General features: G+C 36.9%; 1 protein-coding gene and 1 pseudogene across 3 annotated transcripts in view; one reads left to right on the forward strand and one right to left on the reverse strand.

The window, feature by feature from the left end:
• The window catches only part of IMMP2L (inner mitochondrial membrane peptidase subunit 2), a 904,017-nt gene that overhangs the window by 58,674 nt on the left and 819,573 nt on the right, over positions 1–25,770 (forward strand). For all 3 annotated transcript variants that reach the window (XM_059932691.1, XM_059932693.1, XM_059932690.1), the window contains one exon: positions 16,772–16,875. In XM_059932691.1, the coding sequence (XP_059788674.1) occupies positions 16,772–16,875 (104 nt within the window). The remainder of the gene's footprint in view (positions 1–16,771; positions 16,876–25,770) is intronic.
• Positions 12,262–12,941, reverse strand: LOC132371446 (ras-related protein Rab-9A-like; annotated as a pseudogene).

The following is a 25,770-nucleotide window of genomic DNA, read 5'->3' on the forward strand; positions in this document are numbered from 1 at the left end:
GAAATTTATTTTAATATTAGAGGAGGAAAAGTGGAGTGGGGTTACAGATGAAACAAGATTGGCCATGAGTTCATAATGTTGATTCTAGATGATGGATAACATGGTAGTTCATTATTTTAATCTGTCTAGTTTTTAAAAAACAGGTTTATACCCATTCTGAGTGAGTTAATGATTTTTAGTGAATTTGTAGCGCTGTACAGTCATCACCTTTTAGAAAGTTTCCAAGATCCCTCATGCCTGTTTGAAGTTAATTCTTGCTTCCACCTTGCCTTAGGCAACCACTGATCTGCTTTATAGATTTGCCTTTTCTGGACATTTCCTGTGAATAGAACCAAACAATATGTGATCTTTTTGTCCAGCTTCTTTTACTTACCATAATGTGTTTTGAGGTTTATCTACGTTGTACTATATATCAATAGTTGGTATAATTTTATTGCTGAATAGTATTCCATTGTATGGATGTATCACATTCTGTTTATCTCTTCACCAGTTGATGAACATTTAGGTTGTTTCTACATTTTCATTATTGTGAATAATGCTGCTGTGGACATTTGTGTACAGGTCTCTGTATAAACATGTTTTCATTTCTCTTGGGCAGATACCTAGGAGTGGAATTGCTAAGTTGTATGGTACATTTATGTTTAATTTTTAAAGAAATTGCCAAACGAACACTGGGGTAGGAGAAAGTGTGCTGATTTGCACTGCCTGCACTCTCATTCTACCTCTTTGTTGCCGGGTCAGGGGAAGTGAAGGGACCCTGCCCAGTCTCACTGCTGCTGGGTGAGGCTGGAAGTCTAGGTCCCTGCTCAACCCACCGACACGATGGTGTTGGGCCAGTTTTTCCTTTGGTGGTTGCCTGAATTAGGACAGGTATTATAAAAAATGTTTTTTTTGTTCCACTTGGCCATGCTTTTCCAGTCTTTTGGGTAAAAAATAGGCTCTTCTTCAGGCTTTTTTGTCCTGCCTATTGGTGGTTCCTGGTTGCAGGCTTCTCCAGCACCTCATCTAGGATGCACGGGAAGCAAAAGGAAAACCCAGGGAACTCGCCACCGTGTCACTCCTCAAGTCCTAAGGTCCCTGGCCTCCAGTATATCTTCTTTACATCTTTCAGAGTCTTCCTGTATTTGTTAATTACCTCTGGGATGTTTTAGTTGTGAGAGAGAGAGTGTGATGAATGGCGGTACACCATTTTGGTCCTAGGCTGTATTTTTTACCTTTCCTAGTAGTCAAATGTGACTAAGTTCTGGCCAGTGAAAAAAGACCAGGAAAGTGAGGTGCCATTTCCAGGCCTGACCCATAAAAACCTTCTTTGTAATCCATGCTGTGTCTTCCGTCTGCTGGCTGGATGCAGAGGATCCAGTTGAGGACTTGGAGGCCACAGGAGATGGTGGATCTGCAAGATAGAAAGAACGTGGGTTTCCCAATGACTGGGTGTAGTACTGGGTGTATTGTACTACACCCAATAGTGGGTGTAGTAAATCCACTCACTATTGTATTATAGACTGAGCTTTGGAGATTCTTTTTATAGGCAGTTAGCCTAGTTTGACTATACAACAAGACTTAATACTATACCTTTTCCTGTCTGCTTTTTCTTATCTTACACTTCCTTTAAGGCTAAACTCAAGTCCTATCTTCTTCACACAGCTTTCCCTAATTCCATCATTCACTTATTTGAAATCCTACAGCCCTGTAAATTTAACTTATGATTATAAATTCTTTTGTATTGTCCTCTAGTCATCTTAACTATGGGTTAATACTAATTACTTTGTAAGCTTCTAAAAGAAAGGGACCATATTCCTCTCACCTACCTGTTCAAGAGGATGGTGAATAACTGCATATTAAATTTGTTCTTTGAAGCATTGAAGTGCCTGAATAATTAAACCCTACAGCAATATGATAAAATGAAATTATCATCATTAAAATTATTTTCCTTTAAATTTGAGGGTGTTTCTGCACTTTGCACCTGAAAAACTTTTTAGCTCCTTGATGAATCCATCATATTCTTTATAGCAGAAATTTTCAAACCTTTTTGCCCATGACTCATATTATAGATTTTCATTGTACACACAGACACGCGACTGAAACAAAAGTTTCATGTAACAGTGCTTAAACTGTAATTACCATCATTATGTGCAATGCCCTCCGATATTTTCTATTCTGGTCACAACCCATTAAATTGATTCTATGACTCACTCACTGGTCACGACCTGTAATATGAAAAATGCTGCTTTATTGCTGGAGGGAGGAGTGAAAGGGTGAAGCTGCTCACATTGACCTATAACTAAGGGAGTGGAGCACATTAGCTCTTGATTCTGAAATTTTATTTTATTTTATTTTTATTTTTTTATTTTTTATTTTTTAAATATTTTATTTATTTATGGCTGTGTTGTGTCTTCGTTTCTGTGCGAGGGCTTTCTCTAGTTGTGGCAAGCGGGGGCCACTCTTCATCGCGGTGCGCGGGCCTCTCACTGTCGCGGCCTCTCTTGTTGCAGAGCACAGGCTCCAGACGCGCAGGCTCAGTAGTTGTGGCTCACGGGCTTAGTTGCTCCGCGGCATGTGGGATCTTCCCAGGCCAGGGCTCGAACCCCTGTCCCCTGCATTGGCAGGCAGATTCTCAACCACTACGCCACCAGGGAAGCCCGATTCTGAAATTTTAAATGTGGGCTTGTCGTAACGGCTTCAAGCAGTAAATGCAGCACAAAGGATGAGGAGGCGCAATGCCTGAGAAAGCCCTTTTGCAGTTAGTGTGGTTCTTGGGCCTTTTTTATTAACACTACGTGTGTACCCGAGCCCCATTTCAGATCTATGAAATTAGAATCACTGCTAGGACCTTGGAATCTGCATTGTGACAAGCTCTGTCAATGCTCAAGTTTGAGAACTGTTTTTTTACAGAGAGCCCCAGCTCTTGGGTATGAGAGATTGTTGGGGGATTTGCCAAAATGCAAACAACTTTTGCTTGAAAAATCCTGATTGCCTTGGTTTGTTAAGCTTTTGAATTCTAACTCATGGTATTTTTTAAAAATATATGTTTTATTCCCCATCCTTTTGTCTGTTGAATTATTTACCATATATCTGTGCTAGTTTTAGCTTATTTTCTTGTTTCTAATCTCATACCAATTGTTTTATCAATTTATATTATTTTCATTTTAGATTTTCTTACTAGTTTATAAACTTTGTTTTTATTTCTTCTTCCTAATTTTACTTTTATATTATCTTTCTACTTTATTAAAACTTTAAAATGTGTGTTCTGCACTTTGTAGCTTTAAGAATGTTTTTTAATTTTTAAAGACATTTTAAGAATGTCTGTTAATTTTTTTTGCTTTATTTAGTTTATTTGTTTTACCAGCGAATTTTCTTCCTCCCTCCCTCCTTTCCTTCCTTCCTTCCTTCCTTCCTTCCTTGCTCTCTTTCTTTCTTACAATATATACCGTCTTTTATTTCTGTAGTTTTTAAAATGACCAATAGGAAGCACAGAGTGTTAGCTGAGAGAATGGCATATTCTCTTAGGATGGGAGACTTATAGATTTTTACAGTAATAGCTTCTCAATGAATCATAACTCTCTCATTGATTTGTATAGTTCCCCCCACATTGACTCTGGCCATGTGACTTGCTTTAACCATGGGGCATCAGCAGATGTTATTCAAGTGGAAACATGGTGAGCACTTGTGAACTGGGAACATGCAAGAAACTCAGGCTGTCCTGCTAGAGGGGATATTGAAGGACAAATGAGACATTCTGGCCAACAATCCCCAGGTAAATGCCTGACATATGACTAGGGCCATCTAGGACTTCCAGCCCCATTTGAGCCCCATATGGTTACAACCACATGAGTGACCACAGGAGAAAGCAGCAGAGGATCTGCCCCCACTGAGTGGAGCCCAAATTGCAGCATCATGATCAAATAAATGGTTATTCTTTTAAGGCACAGTTTTGGAATTGTTTGTCATGAAGCAATAGGTAACTGAAACTAAAATTAGTATTATTAGTGAGGTGCTGCCATAACAAAATCCTAAATTATGTTGCATTGGTTTTGGGACTGGGTGGCAGTTGAGGTCTAGAAAAATGATGAAGGGATTGTTGGCAGAGGCTGGAAAAATGACAAACTGTTAATGGAATCTGGAGAGGTGGTGAGGAAACTGTTATTGGAGATTGGAATGATGATGACGCATTTTTATGGTTCTGAAACAATTTTAAAAACTGTCACTTACAGGAACTTAGAATACAGAAGATGTATGTACTGAATTTGTGGATCTGGCTTAAGGATCCAGGCAGAATATTGAAATTGTCAACTGGCTTCTGATAGCTTTGTATAAGGTATGGGAAGAGAGAAATGAACTTAAAGCAGAAATTAGAGGAAATACAGGGTGTCCAGGAATTTCTGTATTGGAAAATAAAACTGTTTCTTTCATAGTCTCTGGCAGGCAAAATATTCTTAAAGTACAAAGTGGCCTGGAGTAAATATCAAGTACTCTTTATTAAGACCTTAGAAAGATTTAAGGTAGGTCCTTTTAGCTAGATGAAAGAGATGATAAGTTGATAAGAATCTTAAGGGTTTTGTGCCCTAACAACCTAACACTTCCAAATTAGAGAAGGATCTAGTTTGAAAGAGTTATGGATATAGTTTTAGGGGGAATAGAATGAAGCTCAGTTAGATGCATAGGAAGTCTACAAAGTTTTAAGAGATTAGAATTGGCTTATACTAAAAGGGATGGTCAGTTTAAAAAGAGGCCTCTTGGCCTCAATTTACTATGAATAGCAGCATTTCTATTTAAAAAGAACCCCAAAGCCCAGAGGGCAGAGCAAAGACCCATGGAGAAGAATAGATTAGGAAACCATTCCAGATAACAGAAATGGGCCCTAATTAAAAGAACATTCCTGTCCCTGTGTTAGGAGGCTCTGACAACATCTGCTGCTGGATTTTAGACCTGTATGGATAAATGAATTCTGTGTTTCTCCCATTCCTTTTTAAAATCTATTGTAGTTATCCTGTCCCCTGTCTTTCCATTGTATGTTGGATATTTGGGGGACAGACAATTTTTTCTTTTTGCTTCGTAAACTTCTGATTCAAGATGAGCTGCATTCAAGTTGTATCCTCATCCATACTTGGAGCTGATGCATATTATGAGGTAATAAAATTTGATCCTTTTGCAAAAGTCAGAGGAGATGTTGGAGATCCTGGGAAGGGTTGCATGTGTTTGCATGTGGGAAGGATATGATTCATTGGGTCCAGAGGGCAGAACTTTGATAGATTGTTACATTAACATCCCCTCCCCTACCCCCAACTCCTATAAGCCATGCCTCTTGGTTCTCAAGCTCTTTTGTAGACTCCTACCCTGACTCTTGGCTTGGCCATATGACTTCCTTTGGCCAGTGGAATTATAGCGAACATGTCTACAGAGGTTTGTTAGATGCTTACACAGTGGAGCTTGTCCTCTGGGATCACTGCTATCCCTATGATTGCAGTTGCCTGAATGATCTCAGGTCACACTAGCTTACTAACCACCTGGTTAGTCATTTAGCATAGCCTAAATGCAGAGAATCAAGAGCAAATAGCTGATTACTGTTTTAAGTTTTGGAGTAGTTTGTTTTATAGCAGTAGATGAGTAATATAAAGATTGTATGCTTTTGTCCCTTTTATCTGCCACAATGCTTTTTGATTCCTTTCAATAGACTGTTTTCTACACAGTCAATCCCTTGAATTCTAATAGCTTTGATTTATGTAATTCAGAGGTCCCATGGACCAAAATTTCTATTTATACCCACTTGTACTGCTAGAATGGGGGCTTTTTTTTTTTTCATATGATGCAGTATCAGGTTCAGCAATGAAGAGCTGAAGGATTTAAAATCCATGGTCTCATTTTCACAGATTTGTTTACAGATATTGTACACGTGAAGTGAATAGATTGCTGTGCACTGCACCTACTTGGGAGTTTGGCCTCTTTGGAGTTATGTACACCTGGGGAAATCATCCCATCAGCCTCCTAAAAACCTTTTTTTATTTGTTGAACCAACTTCTTTCTGTTGCTACACATCTTACTATGAACTTCTTTTTAGGTCAGGAGGGCACATCAGAGGGAAACGTGGTTTCTTCTGGGCAATGGAGAAGGACGTACTAGTGAATAAGAAGGCCTTATTCAGTTTTATGAGGATGTTAAAGATTCATCAGTATATAGATGTATCTTGGTGTCAGTACATAGATGTATCTATGTAGCTGGCTTAGATTACATATAGTAATCTGTCTTCTTGTTACTATGTAGAAATGTTTATTTATATCAATTTAATATTTCATTAACTATACATCTATTTCATTTTGTGATTAATTAGAACTATTAATAGCTATATCAATATGTTTTTTTAGCAGGGAAACACCATACACATATTTAATGGTAGTGTTTTGTAGTAATTGCATTATTGCATTGAACCAGAAAGTTTGCAGATTGTAACCTTGCAGTCTAGTTACAGTGATGTGAATAAAGGGGATGCTTAAACACTAAAGAACTTAAGAAGAAAGCAAACTTCAAACATATTTGTAATAAAAAGATATAAGAATCAGATGCTTGGGGCTTCCCTGGTGGCACAGTGGTTAAGAATCTGCCTGCCAATGCAGGGGATACGGGTTCAGCCCTGGTCCAGGAAGATCCCACATGCTGCGGAGCAACTAAGCCCATGCACCACAACTACTGAGCCTGCACTGTACTCATGAGCCACAACTACTGAGCCGGCGTGCTACAAGTACTGAAGCCTGTGCGCATAGAGCCCATGCTCCACAACAAGAGAAGCCACCGCAATGAGAAGCCCGCGCACCACAACGAAGAGTAGCCCCTGCTTGCCGCAACTAGAGAAAGCCCATGTGCAGCAACGAAGACCCAATGCAGCCAAAAATAAATAAATAAAATAAATAAATAAATAAAATTGTGAAAAAATAAAATTAGATACTCCTCTAGTTAAAAAAAAAAAAAGAATCAGATGCTTTTTTTCCTTTAAAAGCTTAATTGCTTCCTTCTTTCTCTAAAGCATTGCATTTTTTTAAAAAATTTTTTAAATTTTTTTATTTTTGGCTGTGTTGGGTCTTCGTTTCTGTGCGAGGGCTTTCTCCAGTTGCGGCGAGTGGGGGCCACTCTTCATCGCGGTGCGCGGGCCTCTCACTATCGCTGCCTCTCTTGTTGCGGAGCAGAGGCTCCAGACGCTCAGGCTCAGTAGTTGTGGCTCACGGGCCCAGTTGCTCCGCGGCATGTGGGATCTTCCCAGACCAGGGCTCAAACCCGTGTCCCCTGCATTGGCAGGCAGATTCTCAACCACTGCGCCACCAGGGAAGCCCCAAGCATTGCATTTTGATTGAAGAAAACTTGGACAGTATAGAAAAATACACAAATAAAAATAATCTACATCACCTTCCAGAATTAGTTACTTTAAGATGTTATTGTATAATACTAATAGTTAAAAAGTACTGAGTGATCAGTGTGTTCCAGGCATTATAGTATAGTATTCAGTTTAAATATAATAGTTTGTTTAATATGCCCGAAAATCCTATGATGAAGGTACTATTACTAATCCATTTTACAGATGAAGAAACAGGAGCAGAGAGATTAATCTGTTGAAGATTACACAGATTTAAGCCCAGACTTTTGACTAAAAGTTTGCATTTCTAAACCATTATAAGTTCTTCTCATACCTTTCTGCAGTTTTCCTTCCTCCTTCCCTCCCTCCTTCTCTCCCTTCCTCCCTTCCCTTTCTAAGCTGGATCACACCAATTTGTTTTTTTCCATTTATCACATTTTCACCTAATTTATTTTGCCAAACATATCCAAATATCCTTAAATATTTCTCTGCAATGTGATTTTTAATGGCTTCTGGTATCCATATATCATATGGTTTAACCATTACTATTTGAATCAGTTTTCTATTATAGGTATTTAGGTTGGCTCAGTTATTCACCTATCATAAATAATATATGATAAGCATCCTTGTACATATTTTTGATTATTTCCTTAGGATAACTTTCTAAATATGACATTTCCAGGCCTAAGGATAAGACCACTTTAAAGACTTTAGATACATTTTGGCAAATTACCTTTCAGATAGTTTGTAAAGATTTTTATTTGTACAAGCAATATATGAGAGTGCCTGTAAAACTTTGATGTGTCTCTATATATACATAGAAAATACAATCTAAAGAATGAAAAATTAGCAACTCACTATTCTTCCAAGTTAAATTAAAATGGTATATGTCCATTTAAAAATTTTATTAATATAGCTTTAAAGGCTTGCTTTTTAAAGAAAAGTTAAGAAATTTAGTATCTACAGAAATACAAATTATTTTTCAGTGAATAAAATTTCGTGCAGAAATATCAAAAGGATGAGAAAATATTCACCTCAATTTAAAGTGAATATTTTTTAAAAGGCTCTTAAATCTCTGAATAAAATGTGATTTGAATCATATTTGGATTTTCAGGGGTGAGGAATCCCATTGTCTAGCACAATGCCTAGCAGAATTGGAATTCAGGAGTTTTTCAGTGATGAAGGAATGAATGAGTAAAAGAAAGCATGAATTAATTTTTCTAACTTCACTTCTTTAACAAAGGCATCCTTTGTTGTCTTTTAAGTTGGGCATATAAAAATATATCTCTGTTCCAGCTCATGTGAAACCTGTCCAAAGTCTACACATGTGAGCAGAGAGAGGCTGCCAGGATTATCTGGTCAAGGCGGAGTGACTGGTCTAGGCCAGAGCTCTAAAGTGACTCTGTGAAGCGAGGAGGTTTCTAATGGGGACCTCCTGATATTGCCAGATGCTCCTGTGGGGAGCCTCTGGAAGCTGGAGCAGGTGTGAGGAGCCCATTATTCTCAACTTATTAATAAAGTGTCAAATGTAACTAGGACTTAATAAGTATACATTTCCTGAGATGCTTTATGATATGAATTTCTTCCTTTTAGCACTCAAGTGTAACTGAGTATGTATGTGCGACTCTAGGTTTTTATCACCTTGCCAGGTTAAGGGCCCTGAGGTCAAAAGTTTGAATAATTTTTGAATTAGATGGATGGTCATTGTAGGGGGTCAAGTATTCAGGGCTATGGGTAATAAGTACCCTTTACCTGGAAAGAATGCTCCACTTCCAACTTAAAGCTTCATGCAGACTTGGGTACAGTATAGTCCATTTTATTATGCACACCTTGTAAGACAAGTCTGAGAACTCTAGAAGCCATGCAAACAATAAGACACCTGAATAGCAAGAGAAGGAAGATGACATTTTACACAATTTTATTCATGTTTTTTCAAAAGTATGGCGTCTAATAATAATAATTGTTCTGTAATCAGAATATACTTATTTTAAGTGTACCTCATTGCTTGCTGGCTAGTGCTACAATGTTAGAAAGTTTACAATGAAGTATTATTTCAGTTTCTTCTCTTACTTTAATAGTCCCACTCTGGCGCACCTCACCCTACCAATCAGTTCTCTAAAATAATGGTTCTTCAAAAGAAGTCTGGGGGCTGCTGTTGGTTCCTGTGGCTGCCACGGGGGACTATCATATTGAAAAGCACAAAATACTATTTAAACATTTTAGATTGTATATAGTCAGGGTGGGTAGTGCTCATTATAGGTCTGAAAAGATTGACAATACTGCTCCCAAAGAAGTGAGGTTAAAACCAGGCTTTATTGGTAGACTATCGGTAGTGAATTGTGGCTGTGGACTTCTTTTGTTTTAATTAAAAAGTGAATGAGAAAATAAATGAATAAGAAATTTATAGAAAAAATCAAAACCATAATAATATCATTTATTATTTGGCTGTGGCTAAATCTTACAAGGTGAGAAATCTATCATGTCTCTGTTTAATTCTCTAGGGGAGTTATATTTTCCTAAATCAAGACATATATTTCCCCCAAACTGTCATATGATTTGAACTTAGACACAAGTTGAGAATTTAGGATACCTTGACAATAATATTTGTTTGTAGAAGAAATAAAAATCCTTCAGATTGATCAGAGAGAACATTAAAGCTCAACTTCCGTGGTATATTTGTTTCAAAAGCAGGTTTGATATCTGCCATTTCAAGGTTTAACATAATTTATTAACATCTGTTGAAATCTTCTGACTTATATTGTCTTTCTTAGAGTGAATGTTATAGTACTTAGGTCAGAGCAAAGCATATAACCTCTTTTTAATGTAACTTAAATTTTTTCCAAAAAAAAAAAAAGAAGAAGATTATAATCTCATCCATCAGAGTTAACTTAAGATTTTTTTTACTGTATACCTTTATTTATATATGTATGTATGTTTTAAAAATGAAACTTAAAAACATAATGGGCATAATGTTTTGGTTTTTTTTCTTTAAATTTATTTAATGGCTGCGTTGGGTGTTCGTTGCTGCACACAGGCTTTCTCTAGTTGCGGCGAGCAAGGGCTACTCTTCGTTGTGGTGCACGGGCTTCTCATTGCAGTGGCTTCTCTTGTTGTGGAGCACGGGCTCTAGGCACACGGGCTTCAGTAGTTGTGGCTTGTGAGCTCCAGAGTGCAGGCTCAGTAGTTGTGGCGCACGGGCTTAGTTGCTCTGCGGCATGTGGGATCTTCTCGGACCAGGGCTCGAACCCGTGTTCCCTGCATTGGCACGCAGATTCTTAACCACTGTGCCACCAGGGAAGTCCAAGAGATGTATACATTGTTTAGATAACATACATTGCTTGGGAAACATCTTAGTTAAATATGCTTTCAAACACATTTAATCTTTTAAACTTCAAAGTATAGAAATACTATTTTCCAGCCACTGTTCTGTGATTGGGCATACAAAAATGAATAAAGTATGGTTCCTGCAATTGAGAAACTTACAGTGAAAGAGTCATATGTATAGGCAGATACCCGTTATAAGGTTTTAAGAGCTCTCCCTGAAGTTTACCTAAATTGCTAAGGGAGCACAGGTGGGGGAATGATTAATTTATCCTTGTGGAGGAGAGGAAAGGTAAAAGAAAACTAGTGTTTCCTTTGTAAAAATCAAACAAGGTCTTCCAGGTGTTGACTAATGATTCTAATATTTTACTGCTTGAAATTAGACGTGCTTCCTTCTGGGTTTTTTTCCCCCTACATAAATCTTTTGTTTACAATGCATTACCTTTTGGTTCTAACAATTAACATTAGAAAAGTTGGTAGATGATTGATTCTGTAAGGGAAAGATGAATGCAAGTGTCAAGGTTTGAGTCTATAGGGATTATTGTGTCCCTAACCATGGAGCACCAGGAAGTAATTTCCTAATTTCTGCAAGGGAACTTCAAGTTTTGTTGTGTTTTGTTTTAAGGCTTCACAGAGAAGTCACCATCATCTGAGCTGGGCTTTGAAAGATAAATAGAATTTTTCCAAGTAGGGAAAAGGCATTCTGGGAAGAGGGAAAGTCTGGTGATAGGTGACTTGGAGAGAGAAGTTGAGAAGGACTCAAGAGTTTTCTAGTATGGGGGATAAGGTGAGTGGTGATACTGTTAACTAAGGAGGAGAGTATAGAAGTATATTTTGGGGCTAGGATGGAATATGGTCTCTGTTTTGGGCATGTTGATTTGGGGAGTCTTTGGAAATTTCATTAATTGATTTTTAAAAAATTCTTTCCACTAAAATTTATTAATATCCTTACTTGCCCACGTATGAAGAACACAGACATAAGAAATAATCTATTCTCAAAATGCTTATAGACTCTTGGAGAGACAATCCAATAATTATGATATGTGCTTAAAACTGCTATGATAGCAGCAGTCACAGGTTTTGATGGGGAACTTGGGAGTTTTGATCACCTAATGGAGACTGAAGATGGGAATGGGGAGGAGAGATAAGGAGTGATAGGAAAGAATTCCTATGAGATTGCCTCACGGAATTCAAGTTTGTTTTTTTTTTTTTTCTGGATTTTAATCTTTAATATCTAACATTATTGCTTTAGGACACGTTTTCCCTGAACCAGGAACAGAATGCTAATTACATAAAAATATACACATAGAAAAAGTAGTTCTCCATTTTCCCAGGGAAAAACAGTAACTCCTAGAATACTCAAGTGTTTTGTTTTAATTACAAAGTCTTGGTCATCTCATTTATTAGCTCTGTAACATACATATTTAAATTAAACATTATTAGACAACCGTTAACAACTTATAAATGTAAGGTGCCATTACTGAGTAAATAGAGTCTCCTGTGAGTGGATGTGTCCCTTCTCCCACCCACTAACAAGGCAGTAATATGGTTAGTTTAATTTTATGAGTACATGATCCATCGCTGCAAACACTAATTCTCGTCTTCACCCTCTGCTTATCTGTGCAAGTGTGTGAGCTGGTTAGATCGCACGGGCAACCTCTCTAACTTCAACAGCAAGATGAGCTGGGCTTGGGCTTTCGGTGCAGACTAATTGTGTCTGTCTGAATCAAGTGATCTGACCTATCCTCGGTAGCAAGCACTCTTCGAACTGCTTCCTCAAAGGCTGCTGTGACATTCGTCGCATCTTTTGCACCTGTTTCAAAAGTAAGAATGGTCGCTGTTGTCCCTGCACCAGGCTTGAGCTTCTTCTGCAGACACCTGCCGCTCGCTGATGTCAACTTTGTTACCCAAAATCACAAAAGGAAAGCTTTCGGGCTTTTTCACATCCACATAATATATGAATTCTTTCTTCCAGTTACTCAAGTTCTGGAAGCTTTGAGAATCATCGACGCAAAAAGTAAGCGGGCAACAGTCAGAACCTCTGTAAAATGGTGTCCTCAGGCTTCTGAATCACTCTTGACCGGCCGTGTCCCAGATCTGTATGGTAACAAAATGTCCATCCACCTCCAAATCTTTATTTAAAAATCCCACACCTATTGGTGAGCTGGGTATCAAACTAATTAGACACATATCTGTTCATTAGAGAACTCTTCCCAACTCCACCATCTCCAAGGAGAATTACTTTAAAAAGCGATGATTTTCCTAACATTTTTAATCTCAAGATCTCTGATTGCAGAACCCTTAATTGTTCAGTTCAAATATTATCATTATCTCTAGGGCTGTCGGGAAGATCCACTTGGACATGGACAGCAGGAAAAGCCGTTCACCACTGTGCCAGGCGCATTATAGGAGCGCAGGGAGTTTCTCGCGGCCACACGCAGGAAAGCCCGGGAGCTCCGGGCCAGCCCGTCGGGGTGCAGGGAGGAAAGAGAGAGGGTCGAGGACCCTGCGGGCAGGAGGCGTCGGCGGCACTGCCGGGGGCCAGCACCGAGGGAACAACATGGTGATGGGCGGGGCCCTCAAGTGTTGTTTTGAAGTATGAGTTAAACAGATTGTGGGAAGAGGGAAAGAGGGGGAAACATGTCAGGCAGGAATTTTGCTTAGATGATGCCTTGGGAGTGTGAGGAAGTAACCTGTGTATAGAGAGCACTGCTTGTGGTTTAGTGTAACTTGTAGGAACTATGTAAGTGGGGATTGGTAGGGTCCTGCAGATCATATGTCTCTTGATTTTTATGTTGAAGACAGTCATGTTGGTAGTGTCAGGAAGCTAGTGAAGGATTTTAAGTAGGGGAATGGCTTGATCAAATTTGATGCCCAGCAACCAATTAGAATTATGTTCTAGAATTTCAGAAATGCAGTTGGGGGGTAGGGTATAAATTTAACTAGGGGTCACAGTAATGGATAAAGTGCTTCCTGCTTAGATGTGGAGACAGGTAAATAAAACTGACATCACAGTATGTGAAGTGTTGTAGTATGCAGTGCTATGTATTGAGTATAAAGGAGGAAGTGATTTGGGACTTCACTTTTAACAGTCATAGGTATATGGGTGGTATTTGCAACTGAGAATATTGATGATTTTTCTAAGGAAATAATATAAAACAGAGATGAAAGAACTGACAGTAGAATTCCAGAAGAAAGCAGCCTTCATAGGATAATGGTTAAAGAAGAATCATCTAAAGCTGTGATGTTAGCACTGTGGGTTACAACTTATTTGTAGGTTGTAGATCAATAATAGTGGATGGGAAATTAATATGGTTGGCAATAGACAGAATTTTAAAAACATGGATTAAGAGAGAAAGAAAATATCAGGGTGTATGAAGTAAAGGTAATTATTATTTTGTGGCATCTTGTTCAGATGTGTGTATTTGTGCATGTGTGTATTGGGTAAAGTGTAAAATGTCTTATTAAGAGTTGTAATCACAAACTTTTGAAAAACAATAAAAGACACTAAGGAAGAGCAGTTGGAAATAATTAAATCACTTTTGTTCTTCACTACTCTGATGGCAAGGAAAAGAAATGGACCCAGTGCAAGTGCAATGGAAAGATTTTATGTGCAGGTGGTCTCCCCCTAGGCCACCTTTGCCACATCAGTTATGTAGGAAGAGAAATACAAAGAAATAAGGGGAAAGGACTTGCAAGATACAGAACTCAAAGACAGAGAGGGAGAGGAAGAAATAGAGAATATGAATGAGAAATATGGATGAGAAAGAATAAACCCCTATGGAAGCATGACTTTTAGCTTAACCCTACTGTGTGATGGCAAAAGCTCCATACCCTAGCACCATGGCCCAACAAAGCCCCTTGGATTTATCCTGCCATATCAGCTCTGTTCCTTATTAGGGATAGAGCCAGAGGAGGAACCTGGGGAAAGGGTACAAAACTACCTCTAATTAAAGTTGTGATTTAGTAATATCAATAATAGAAGTTATTGAGAGCTTAACTATGGGCTAAGAACTATTCTAAGCACTTTAAATGCATGATCTCACCGAATAAGTTAATATTTGTAAAGCCCTTAGAACAATGTCTTGCACATGGTAAGTACTCAGCAAGTATTGGCTATCATTATTCTTTAATTATCAATTAGAGAATAGTTACTAAATATCACCATTTTACTAGTAAGGAAATTGGAGTATAATAAAGTTAAGTAACTTAAGATTTTATAGTTATAAAGAAATAGAATCATGCACTTTTGAGTTGGAGGTGAGAGACTGACTAGTATAGGTGCATGAAGTTGTATGATGACTGGTGCTTGAAATATGATGATGGTAGAGAGGAGACAAGATGGGCCATAAGTGAAAGATATTATGAAAAGAAAATCCCTTTAGCTTGGTGACTGGTTGGATATGAAGTAAAAAGATAATTAAGATTTTAAGTTGGTTGACTGGGAAAATGGTAAATAGGATGTAAGAAAATAAGGAAGAAAACTGTTTTGGTAGGAAATGATGACAAATTCCATTTAATCATGTTGAATTTTATGTCAGATAGTCAAGTGATGATTAGCAGGGAATTCAAAACTAAACTTAGAGATATTTAGGCATTATCGCATAAAGGAGTTGCAGAAGCTGTAGAAGGGTTTGAGACCCCCAAGGATAACCAATATTTTTTGGCCACAAAAAATCTGGGGAGTCAAAAATAAGGTCATGATAATAGCCCCCATGCAAAATTTCCACAGCTTTGCTCACATCTGCTTTGTAGAACCTACAAGTAATACCAGGAATCTTTAAAAAATAGTATGTCACTACTGCTCCAGGGACAGGCTGTTGTCTGGCATGCACTGTTTTCCTCACTCCTGACCTGGTAGCTGTGGTGTGTCTCCTCTTGCTGCCACCATCTGTGAAGGTGGAGAGCCTCAGCTGTGGTTTGGTACCTTTCCCACCACCGCAGAAATTGCTGTTTCCCCTATGACGTTCTCAGAGACCCTGGAGGGTCAATGGTGAAAAAGCTCTCCTACTTTTTCTCATTCTTTTGTCCACCATCAGGTTTCAGACTTGATATCCATTGGCTTTTTCTGCACCCCTGTCCAGGTGACAGGTATGTTGGCTTTATGGCTCCTCAGTCAGTTGTTTTTTTTTTAAATTTTATTTATTTGTTTATTTATTTATGGCTGTGTTGGGTCTTCGTTTCTGTGCGAGGGCTTTCTCTAATTGTGGCAAGCGGTGGCCACTCTTCATCGCGGTGCGCGGGCCTCTCACTATCGCGGCCTCTCTTGTTGCGGAGCACAGGCTCCAGACGCGCAGGCTCAGTAGTTGTGGCTCACGGGCCTAATTGCTCCGTGGCATGTGGGATCCTCCCAGACCAGGGCTCGAACCCGTGTCCCCTACATTGGCAGACTGATTCTCAACCACTGTGCCACCAGGGAAGCCCCTCAGTCAGTTTTTTATGCCTAGATGATTCCTGACCTTCAGATGAACTCTTACATAAAATGTTTCTCATTTTTTGCCCCATCAATCCTTAGGCACATCTAGACTTGTCTGAATCCTAAGGTGCAGGTTACTTATTAGGCTTAAACTGGAGCCAGGACCCTTGTTGCATGCTCTCTGGAGAAAAGAGAGGTCAAATTGGCAAATTCCCATATTTTCCAAGCTTATCCCATCACTCGTTTCTTCTGGTCCCTTTACTTCTTCATATGGGTGTTTTCCTGGTTGATTTGAGATTATTTCTTCTTTTCTCCAGATGGAACGATAATGTGTACTTACTGTGGAATTAGATCCTATCCGAATATTTTGTTGGGAGGTTTGATTCACTTTTTCCTTTTAATTCTTCTTACAGGTTTCCATGCTCTTTGTTGGAGTTTAGTAAAGATTTGAATATCTAGCACGTTTTCCTTTCAAATAAGTATTGGTAATGTATTTTTTTTTCTGGTTCTCTGTGAAGAATCCCAACGAGCCTTTTTGAAAACTCATCATTTGCAGTTATTTTAGAACAGCAGTTTGTTGAAAGCTACCATATTAGAAATGTTATATTGCACTGCACTACAGCTATGAAGTGCAAGGAACCATGAAGAATGAAAAATACAAATGATAGATGTGTCTCTTTCATCTTATTTTTTAGCCTTCTTTGAATCCTGGGGGGAGCCAGTCATCTGATGTGGTGCTTTTGAACCACTGGAAAGTGAGGAATTTTGAAGTACAACGTGGTGACATTGTGTCATTAGTGTAAGTAAATCAGAAACATACTATATTCATATATAAAATTATTTATAATTATCTGATTTAACTAGTAATTCACTGTTTATACCATATTGTCAATTATTAAATTAATAGGTCCATTTAAAATATTGATATAATGCATTTTTCAAAATCAATTTTGAAATGTAACAGTGCTATAAGAAAGGATTTTTCTTTTATACTTAAAATATATCAGTTGACTGACATAACCTGGATTTGGCAGAGCGTGTTTAATGAAATGTTGATTAGAAATTATTATATTGATGATCTAGAGTACATGAACTTGGTATTTGGGTAATTTTGAAATTCCACATTTTGGAAGCAACTCTTATGTTACTCTCATGGTTTATTAGCTTGTGTAGCTACAAAATATTTCTAGACGATGATAATTGTGACATGAAATTCAGTGGCATTTATATATATCGGTAATTTAACTGAAAAAAGGAAGTTTGGAAGATTAGTAGACTGGAGGCTTTTGTTTGGGACCAAAAGGTGGCACTGTTTCTCTGTTAAAGTATTAAGACTGGTCCGGAACAAAAATTTCATTCCAATCATAGTGTAGAAAAGGAATGTCAAAATGTACATAACTGACACAATGATAGTCCTAGTACATGCTTGAGATTTGTTTGTTTATTTTAAAAGTAAATTTACATTGAGAAGACTGCAACAGAACTTGCCTAATTTCTGCTGGTTTCAGCTACTTATAAAAATGTTTTAATATGATTCCCTGTTATGCCAGTTAGTGCTTTGGGGTGGCAATGTAGCAATTACTGTTACTTGTTTTTTTTTTTTTTTGTTACTTGTTTTAATGATAGTAAAATCCTCCTGTTTGGTGAAGACTTCCAGCTTATAGCTCTGATTCTTGAATTGGAATGATGGTTTTTTGTTGGGTGATAATTTATAATTGGTAAAAGCAAAACGTTATCTACTAGTTCATACTTACCTTTGGCTAGTACTTTGTGGAAACAGATATTTTCTAAATGTGTCTCAGTCAAACCTGTTCTACCAAGATTTGAAAACATATTAAGTAAATCTGGTCAGTAACTAATGAAATAAATTTGAGTGAAGTTTTATATGGCAGCCATCCAAGGATGGGAATTAAATGCTTCTCATGTTCTTGAGTGCTTTCTTTAATATTAACCTACTCTTTGGAGTATACTTTTATTTTGTCATTCAGGGAACTGTTTCTGCAACGTCCTTAACAACCTTTCCATGCTGGGTTAGCCTGTTGTGCACTCATTATTCTTTTGCCTTTGGTTTGACAAGGTTACATCCTCGCTTAGTGGTGGAGAGGATACCCACCCAAGTGAAAGAGGTCACACTATAAGCAGACAATTGTGCAGTAACTTTTTTCTATGAGAAACATACTATCTCCAACCAAGTGAATTTGAATAGGTAGTTGGGGAAAAAAAAAGCCTCCTTAAAATTCAGGGTTGCATGGGTCCATAAGAGTACCCTAGCATATCACAGACTATGTAAAAAAGAGAACACTATTCATTTATGTAAATATTAAAGTAATTGATATTTATTATATAAATTAATTTCAGAAGTAGTGTATTCAAATTGAGGTTTATATACTGAATTGTAGCTATTTCGGTTGAACTGTATTTTTAATGAGTTAATTGTGCTATATCTCTGTCATGTACAAATAACACAAATTTTCTTTCATAATGCTTGTTGCTAGCAGGAGCTATTTACATATAAGAATGCTTAGTGATTGGTATCATGTTATTTAATAACAAATAATCATTAAGCAGTAATTGTTGCTTTCTTTTTATGAACCAAACGTCTTATACCAAAATCTTCTTTAGCATGATGTAATATAGTAAAAGACACTGTTTAAAGTATCTTTTTAGTTTTATGAACAAAAATCCTTTCTAGACACATGTCCTGACATTAGAATATCCTATCTGTGTAAGAAATTTGTGACTAATACAGAAATGCATGACTAAATTTTGAATTTATGGCTAAATATAAAGTATGATAAATATAATATTGGTATTAATAACACATTTTATTGATATATAAGTAATCTTTGGAAACAAGGTAGTTTGACAGTTTATATTTTAAATTATCCTTGGACAGCATTTTATGTATTCAGAGTATGTGGAAATGCAGCATTTCTATGGTAATATTATATATGCATTTCTGGAAAACGTAGTTCATAAATTCATACTTAAGTTACTAGGGCTTATGCATGTTTGTAACCACAGCACTAATGAAAATAACAACAATTCCAATAGCACCATTTAAAAGACATATGAACTTTCTAATAAATAAACACTGCAGTAAATGTCGGATTTTACTTAAAACAAAAAAGGTGAAGGTAGCTTGATGGAAGACAATATAAGGAAGGGTTGAGGCTATCTATATTTACAAGGGCCAGGGGCATTATTATCAGAAGTTGCAAGTAGAGGAAAGATTGCAAGCTTTGTACAAAATGTATTGATCCCAGAGATGTATGCTCAGCTCATTGTTTTGTGTTACTTTGTTTTATTTATTTATTTATAACTTTATTTTTTTTTGAAAACAAAGATCCCAGTTAACCTTGCTTTAAGCACTTCTAGGAGAAAGGTTGAATGTATAATACTGATTCCTTCTTAGCTTGCTGCCTTTAGTGTACTTAGCCTTCAGCTGTTATTATTAAGGAGGCAAAACATTAATGATCTGGGAAGAAAATCAGATGTGAACCAGTGCAGCTTCTGCTTTATACTGAAAATTCTTTCTCCATTCTTTCTCACCAGTTGCCTATGAGCTAATTCATGTTACAGGAACACAGGATGTAGCAGAGCAGACTTCTGTTGTAAGAAATTTCATTCAGAGCTTATTGACCAAGGCCGTTTCCTAAAGCAAGGAAGGTCTGAGTGGGGGAAGTGTGCATATTGGAATACACTTCTTTGCATCTCTTCATTTTCCTGTAACTTTCTTTCTGTTGGTAGCAGTGGTGCTACTGTTTAACCACATTATTCAGTAATGTTAAATCAAACGGTGTATTTGTTTGATAACGTTACTGGTCGCACAAAACATTACTTGCTGTCATCAAGTCCTCAGTGTTAGAGTGTAAGTAGGTGACATCATACTCTCTTAGTGGATTTGCAAACTAATAGTGGTGATTAAGGTGGATTTTCTATACCTTGGAATCGACTTTTCATTAACCTGTGTGATGGCCTTACTGCCATAGACTTAGCATAAGTAGCACTATTTTATAATGATATATCAATTACCATCCATTGGGACAGAGGTTCCTTCATAATAAAGTTTCAAATAAACACATTTAAAAGTGTTTTAACTTTTCACTTTGACATGACTTAAAGAAATGTTGTAAAAATAGTATAGAGAGTTCCCATATACCCCCTAATTTTTTTTCTGTTTTATTAAAGTAAAATTGACAAAATTGTAAGGTATTTAAAGTATACACTGGGATGAATTGATATATGTATACATTGTGAAAGAATTCCCCCCATCAAGTTAATTAACACGTCCATCACCTATTTACCGTGTGTGTGTGTGTGTGTGTGTGTGTGTGTGTGTGTGTGTGAGTGAAAGAGAGACAGACATGGAGAACATTTACTCTCTTAGCCAAGTTCAATTATATAATACAGTGTTATTAACTATCATCACCATGTTATACATTAGCTCCTCAGACCTTACTCATCTTATATCCCCCCAATTTTAACATTATACACAACCACAGGACAATTATGGAGACCAGGAAATTGACATTGATATAATACTATTAACTAGTCTACAGACCTTGTTTGAATTTCACTGGTTTTCCCACTCATGTCCTCTTTCTATACCAAGATCCTACCCAGAATCCTATATTTCATTTTTATTTTTCGTGTCTCTCTAGTCTCTTTTAATCTGTGACAGTTCCTTGGTCACTCTTTATCTTTTTTGACCTTGACACTTTTGGAGGGTCTGGCCAGTTATTTTGTAGAATGATCCTTTTCAATGTTGGAGGGTCAGTCTGTCTCCGGTGAGGAAGCATTGCTGTTGATGGCAGTTGCTGGGGAAGCTGCAGCAGTGGCAACTGTTGGGGAGATGGATGAGACAGGGTCAGAGGAGAAGGAAGTTTTCAGGCACAGGTCTCTTCAGTTTCTTAGGACCACATACTTGGGTCATGACTAAGAGGTTCCATGGCTTCTAGAAGTCCACACAGTGAAGTTTATAGATGCTAGGAAGCCAGGAGGTAGAGCTGTGAAGGTGGGGGAAAAGGCTATAGTTTGTAGTAGGGGTAGAAGGGAAGGAACTAAGGCTGGGGCACAGATTATTCTATATTGAGCCAGCATTCAGTTTTAGAGTAGAAGGTTAGGGTGAGGGAATTCTCATTTAATGAGCACCCCGGTATGTCAGGCCTTGTGTTAAGTGCTTTGTGTATGCCATTTTAATTCTCATAACAGTATCTGGAGATAGTTATTATTTTATTTTTGTGGGTGGTAGAATATTTATTTTTTAATTTATTGTTTACTTAGGTAACTGGTTTATAACATTATATGTTTCATATGTATAACATTATATTTTTACTTCTGTGTACACTAAATCTTGTGGACATAGTTATTTTTAATGTAATGAAACTGAGATTTAACAGGTAAATGGCAAGTAGTTGGCAGAGCTAGAATTTGAATCCAGGTCCATTTGACTCTAAATCTCTATTGCCTGATATAGTAGGCATATGTGGCTATTGAGCACTTGAAGTGTGGCTACTGCCGCTTGTTAAAATGTTAATATTTTGGATATATTCAGTCAAATAAAATATATTATTATAATTAATTTCACCTGTTTCTTTTTCCTTTTTTAATGTGGCTCGTAGAAAATTTGAAATTACCTATGTGACACACATTACGTTTCAGTTGGACAAATTCTGTGTCTAAACCTTTTTCCATTGTACACTGCTGCTTTCCTGGAGTGTGTCTAAGGTGAACTAAGATGAGATCCTAAAGTCTGAGGTGGAAAAATACTAATGTAGCTCCTGTGAAGCAAAGTAGACTCCCAAAGACAGGAAAACACTGTGTTGGTGAGAGTGTTGGGGATGATCAAGTCCAAAGACAAAGGGAAAAAGACATGCAATCTACAAAGAGAAAAAAAAGTAACCTCAATATTTTTTTTCTTGTAGCACTGAAGTCCCTTTATTTTTAAAAAATCATTTATTTATTTATTCTTTACTGAAGTATAGTTGATTTACAATATTGTGTTAGTTTCAGGTGCACAGCACAGTGATTCAGATGATTTTCCACTACAGGCTATTACTAGATACTGAATATTGTTCCCTGTGCTATATAGTCAATCCTTGTTGCTTACCTATTTTATGTATACAGTTTGTATCTATTAATCCCATACTCCTAATGTATTCCTTTCCACCTCCTTTTCCCCTTTAGTAACCATAAGTTTGTTTTCTATGTCTGTGAGTCTGTTTCTGTTTTGTATATATTCATTTGTATTATTTTATAGATTCCACATGTAAGTGATATCATATAATATTTGTCTTTCTCTGACAGCTTCACTCAGTATGATATTTTCTAGGTCCATCCATGTTGCTGCAAATGGCAATATTTCATTCTTTTTTTATGGCTGAGTAATATTCCATTGTGTGTATGTGTATGTTTGTGTGTGTGTGTGTGTGTGTGTGTGTGTGTGTGTGTGTGTGTATCTTTCTACTCACATCTTCTTACATATATCTCACCAGTTGTCTCTTGATGGGCATTTAGGTTGCTTCCATGACCTGACTATTGTAAATAGTGCTGCTATGAACATTGGGGTGCCTGTATCTTTTTGAATTAGAGTTTTTGTCTTTTCCGGTTATATGCCCAGGAGTGGGATTGCTGAATCATATGGTAGCTCCATTTTAGTTTTTTAAGGAACCTCCATATTGTTTTCCATAGTGAGTACACCAATTTACATTCCCACCAACAGTGTAGGAGGGTTGCCTTTTCTCCACACCCTCTCCAGCATTTGTTGTTTGTAGACTTTTTGTTGATAGCCATTTTGATTGGTATGAGGTGATACCTCATTGTAGTTTTGATTTGCATTTCTCTAATAATTAGTGATGTTGAGCATCTTTTCATGTGCCTCACAACAGTTTTTAATATTTATTGACTTTATCATTTTCCAGTCACTGGGCTTAGTTCTACATTCATTTTTATTTAATCCTCACTAAAATAAATCCCAGTAAAGTAGGTACTGTTGTTATTCCTATTTTATAGATGAGAACACTGAGGTACAGAGAGGTTAAGTAACTTGCTTGTGAACATACAGCTCGCTGGTAAATGGAAGAGTGAAGGTTTGAAGGGCTTCCCATCAAATCCAGTGTTCTTAACTGTCAAACTGTAAAGCCTCTGTATACTGTGGTGATGGTTTGGTTGAGGATACTTACTCATTCTTAGCAAAGAAGTCATGCAGACCCTTGTATCTCTGCATCTATCAGATTATCCCTATTTCTGTAATGAAATTTCTGATACAGTGGTTCCTGAAATGTTGTCTCTTTATTAATAGCAATAATACTTTATTACGAACATACAGTCTGCATACAATTTTGACAGCTGGTTTGTAGCATGCTAAACTAATTGCCATTTTCTGACTGTGATGGCTACATCTGTAGCAGTAAATATGAGCAAAAAGTTATGAAGAATTGAGCCAGGGAAATAGATGAAATAGAATAGAGCCTTTGGGGGGGTGGGGAAATGTGCTAGTTCCTTTGTGTCTTGAACGCTTATAAATCTTTAAAGGTCCCTTGACCCACCAAGGGAAATTAATTGCAGTCTGCTAAAATACGAAATTCATGTTTTGAAACAAATGCCCAGGGCAATGATAATACTGAATAATGACCTATAATTGTATTAAAAGCCAGTTAATCTGTTGAGCTAGGAGAATATAATTGTGATTACTAGTGTGGTACTAGTCTATCTATACTTATTCCTAGTTTTTTTTGGTTTAGAGCCAAATTTTTTTTTTTTTGAGTTTGTAGTTAATATCATACATTTCAGGAACACAAATTTAGAAATAACATGACTTTCAAAGAAAGGTTCTATAGGTAGGAAGAAGTGCCTAGGTTTTTGTTTTTTGTCTTTAATTAATTGATAGTAAAAATGCTGGAGAGTGAAATCCTGGGCTGCAATTTGTTTTGATGAGAAATTTAGTTTTTGGCACTTTCAATTACACATAATAATTTGCATTCGTTACTAAGTATATTTACAAATAATACTGAAAAAATGAGATAGTGTAAGTATTGTTGCTATTGTCTGATATAGATTAAACTGATTTTATAAATACTCTTCAGAGGCATACAGAAAGTTGGTGCCCTTAAAGTAGTCCTTAAAAGCAATTTCCTTTCTTGAGTAGGATAAACTGCCTTCACAATTTTTATACATTTAATTATACAATGAAACATTTTCTTAGTTCAGGCTCAAATTATAGCATAGAAATGTTTCAGTGATCATAAATTTCAATTTTGAATTATTGAGATTTTATGGTAATGTAACTATAGGAGATATCCATAGCTTCTGCTCAACCCATTTCATAAATCTTATATGCTTTGAGAGATGACAAGAAGTTGTCAAAGAACAAAGTTATACATGCAGCATTCTTTGAAATAGTGGGTATTTACGTAACTTCTTCTTTTTTTATTGTGAAAAGAATCCAGTCTCTGTGAACACTGTTACCTTATTTAAAAAAAAAAGTGCAAGACAGCATTTACAACGAAGGTGCTCCCAAATGCTCCCAAATACACCTTATATGTTATACATAAGGAGTCAGCTTGAACTATTAAGGAGAAACATTTTGAATATAAGTTGAAATAATAATTTTAACAGAGAAATAATTGAAAAATTTAAGAAGTAAATGGTTTAGCTTTCAAGCAGAAGATAAAACACAGAAAAATAAACTATCCCATAGGTATGTCAACCTGTCTTTAATACTTTTGGAGCCAATAAGATATGGATGCATACATAAAGCGAGGCCACTAAGATCAGCAACATCTGATCTCCATTTTCAGGTATGATAGATTAGTTTATTTCAAGCTAAGGCCCATACTGACAAAATGAGAAAGCTATATTAAAAAGAATATCTACAGGCATTGTAGTACTACCAAAGGGCAAAGAACCCAGAGTGAAGAGAAACACACTGAGGTGAGCCCTGTATTCAGTGCCACTTTTCACCTTGGGTTATTTGTCACTTAATGACAGTACGGGCTATGAGGCTGAGAAGCCAAGCAGTGGCAGCTAAGCTGGGAGATGCTGAGCATAATTTTTGGCAGTTTCACATTGCTAAGAGGTCACAAACTAGAATTCAGGGAGGAATATGCAGGACCCTGGTAAAACACTCTAAACTTTTAATTGGGACCCCTGAAGGGCTACATCCTTGGAGTTACAGAGAACTAGAAATAGACAATAAGTTATAAAAATTGAAATGCAGCCTCTGATAAACTCAATTGATTTTAAGGTGATCTGCCTTTACTTTAACTGTCTGTCATTGCCAGAAGCAAGAGACATCGTGCAGAGTCTCTGTAAGTTTTAAACACAGTACCTGACATTCTATAAAAAATAAATCATGCCTATCGCAAGCCAGGACCAAGATTTAAAAAATATAAAACAACAATCATTAGAAACATTCTCATAGTGTTCTAGCTTTTGGAATTATCAGACATGGGCTATAAAATAATTATAATCAATATATTAAAAAATTGATGAAAAGATGGATTTCATTAGAGAATCAGAAGAATCTAGAAAAAGAATTGAAAGGAATTCTAGAAATGAAAACTAGTATAACTGAAGTGAAGGACTCAGTAGATGAGTTTAACAGCAAATTAGACACAGCTGTGGGGAGGATCGTGAACTGGTTGATAGGTCAGTTAGAAAATATCTAGGCCATGGGTGAGAGGAATAGCCT

Source organism: Balaenoptera ricei, chromosome 9, assembly GCF_028023285.1.
Source record: "Balaenoptera ricei isolate mBalRic1 chromosome 9, mBalRic1.hap2, whole genome shotgun sequence".
Lineage (NCBI taxonomy): Eukaryota > Metazoa > Chordata > Mammalia > Artiodactyla > Balaenopteridae > Balaenoptera > Balaenoptera ricei.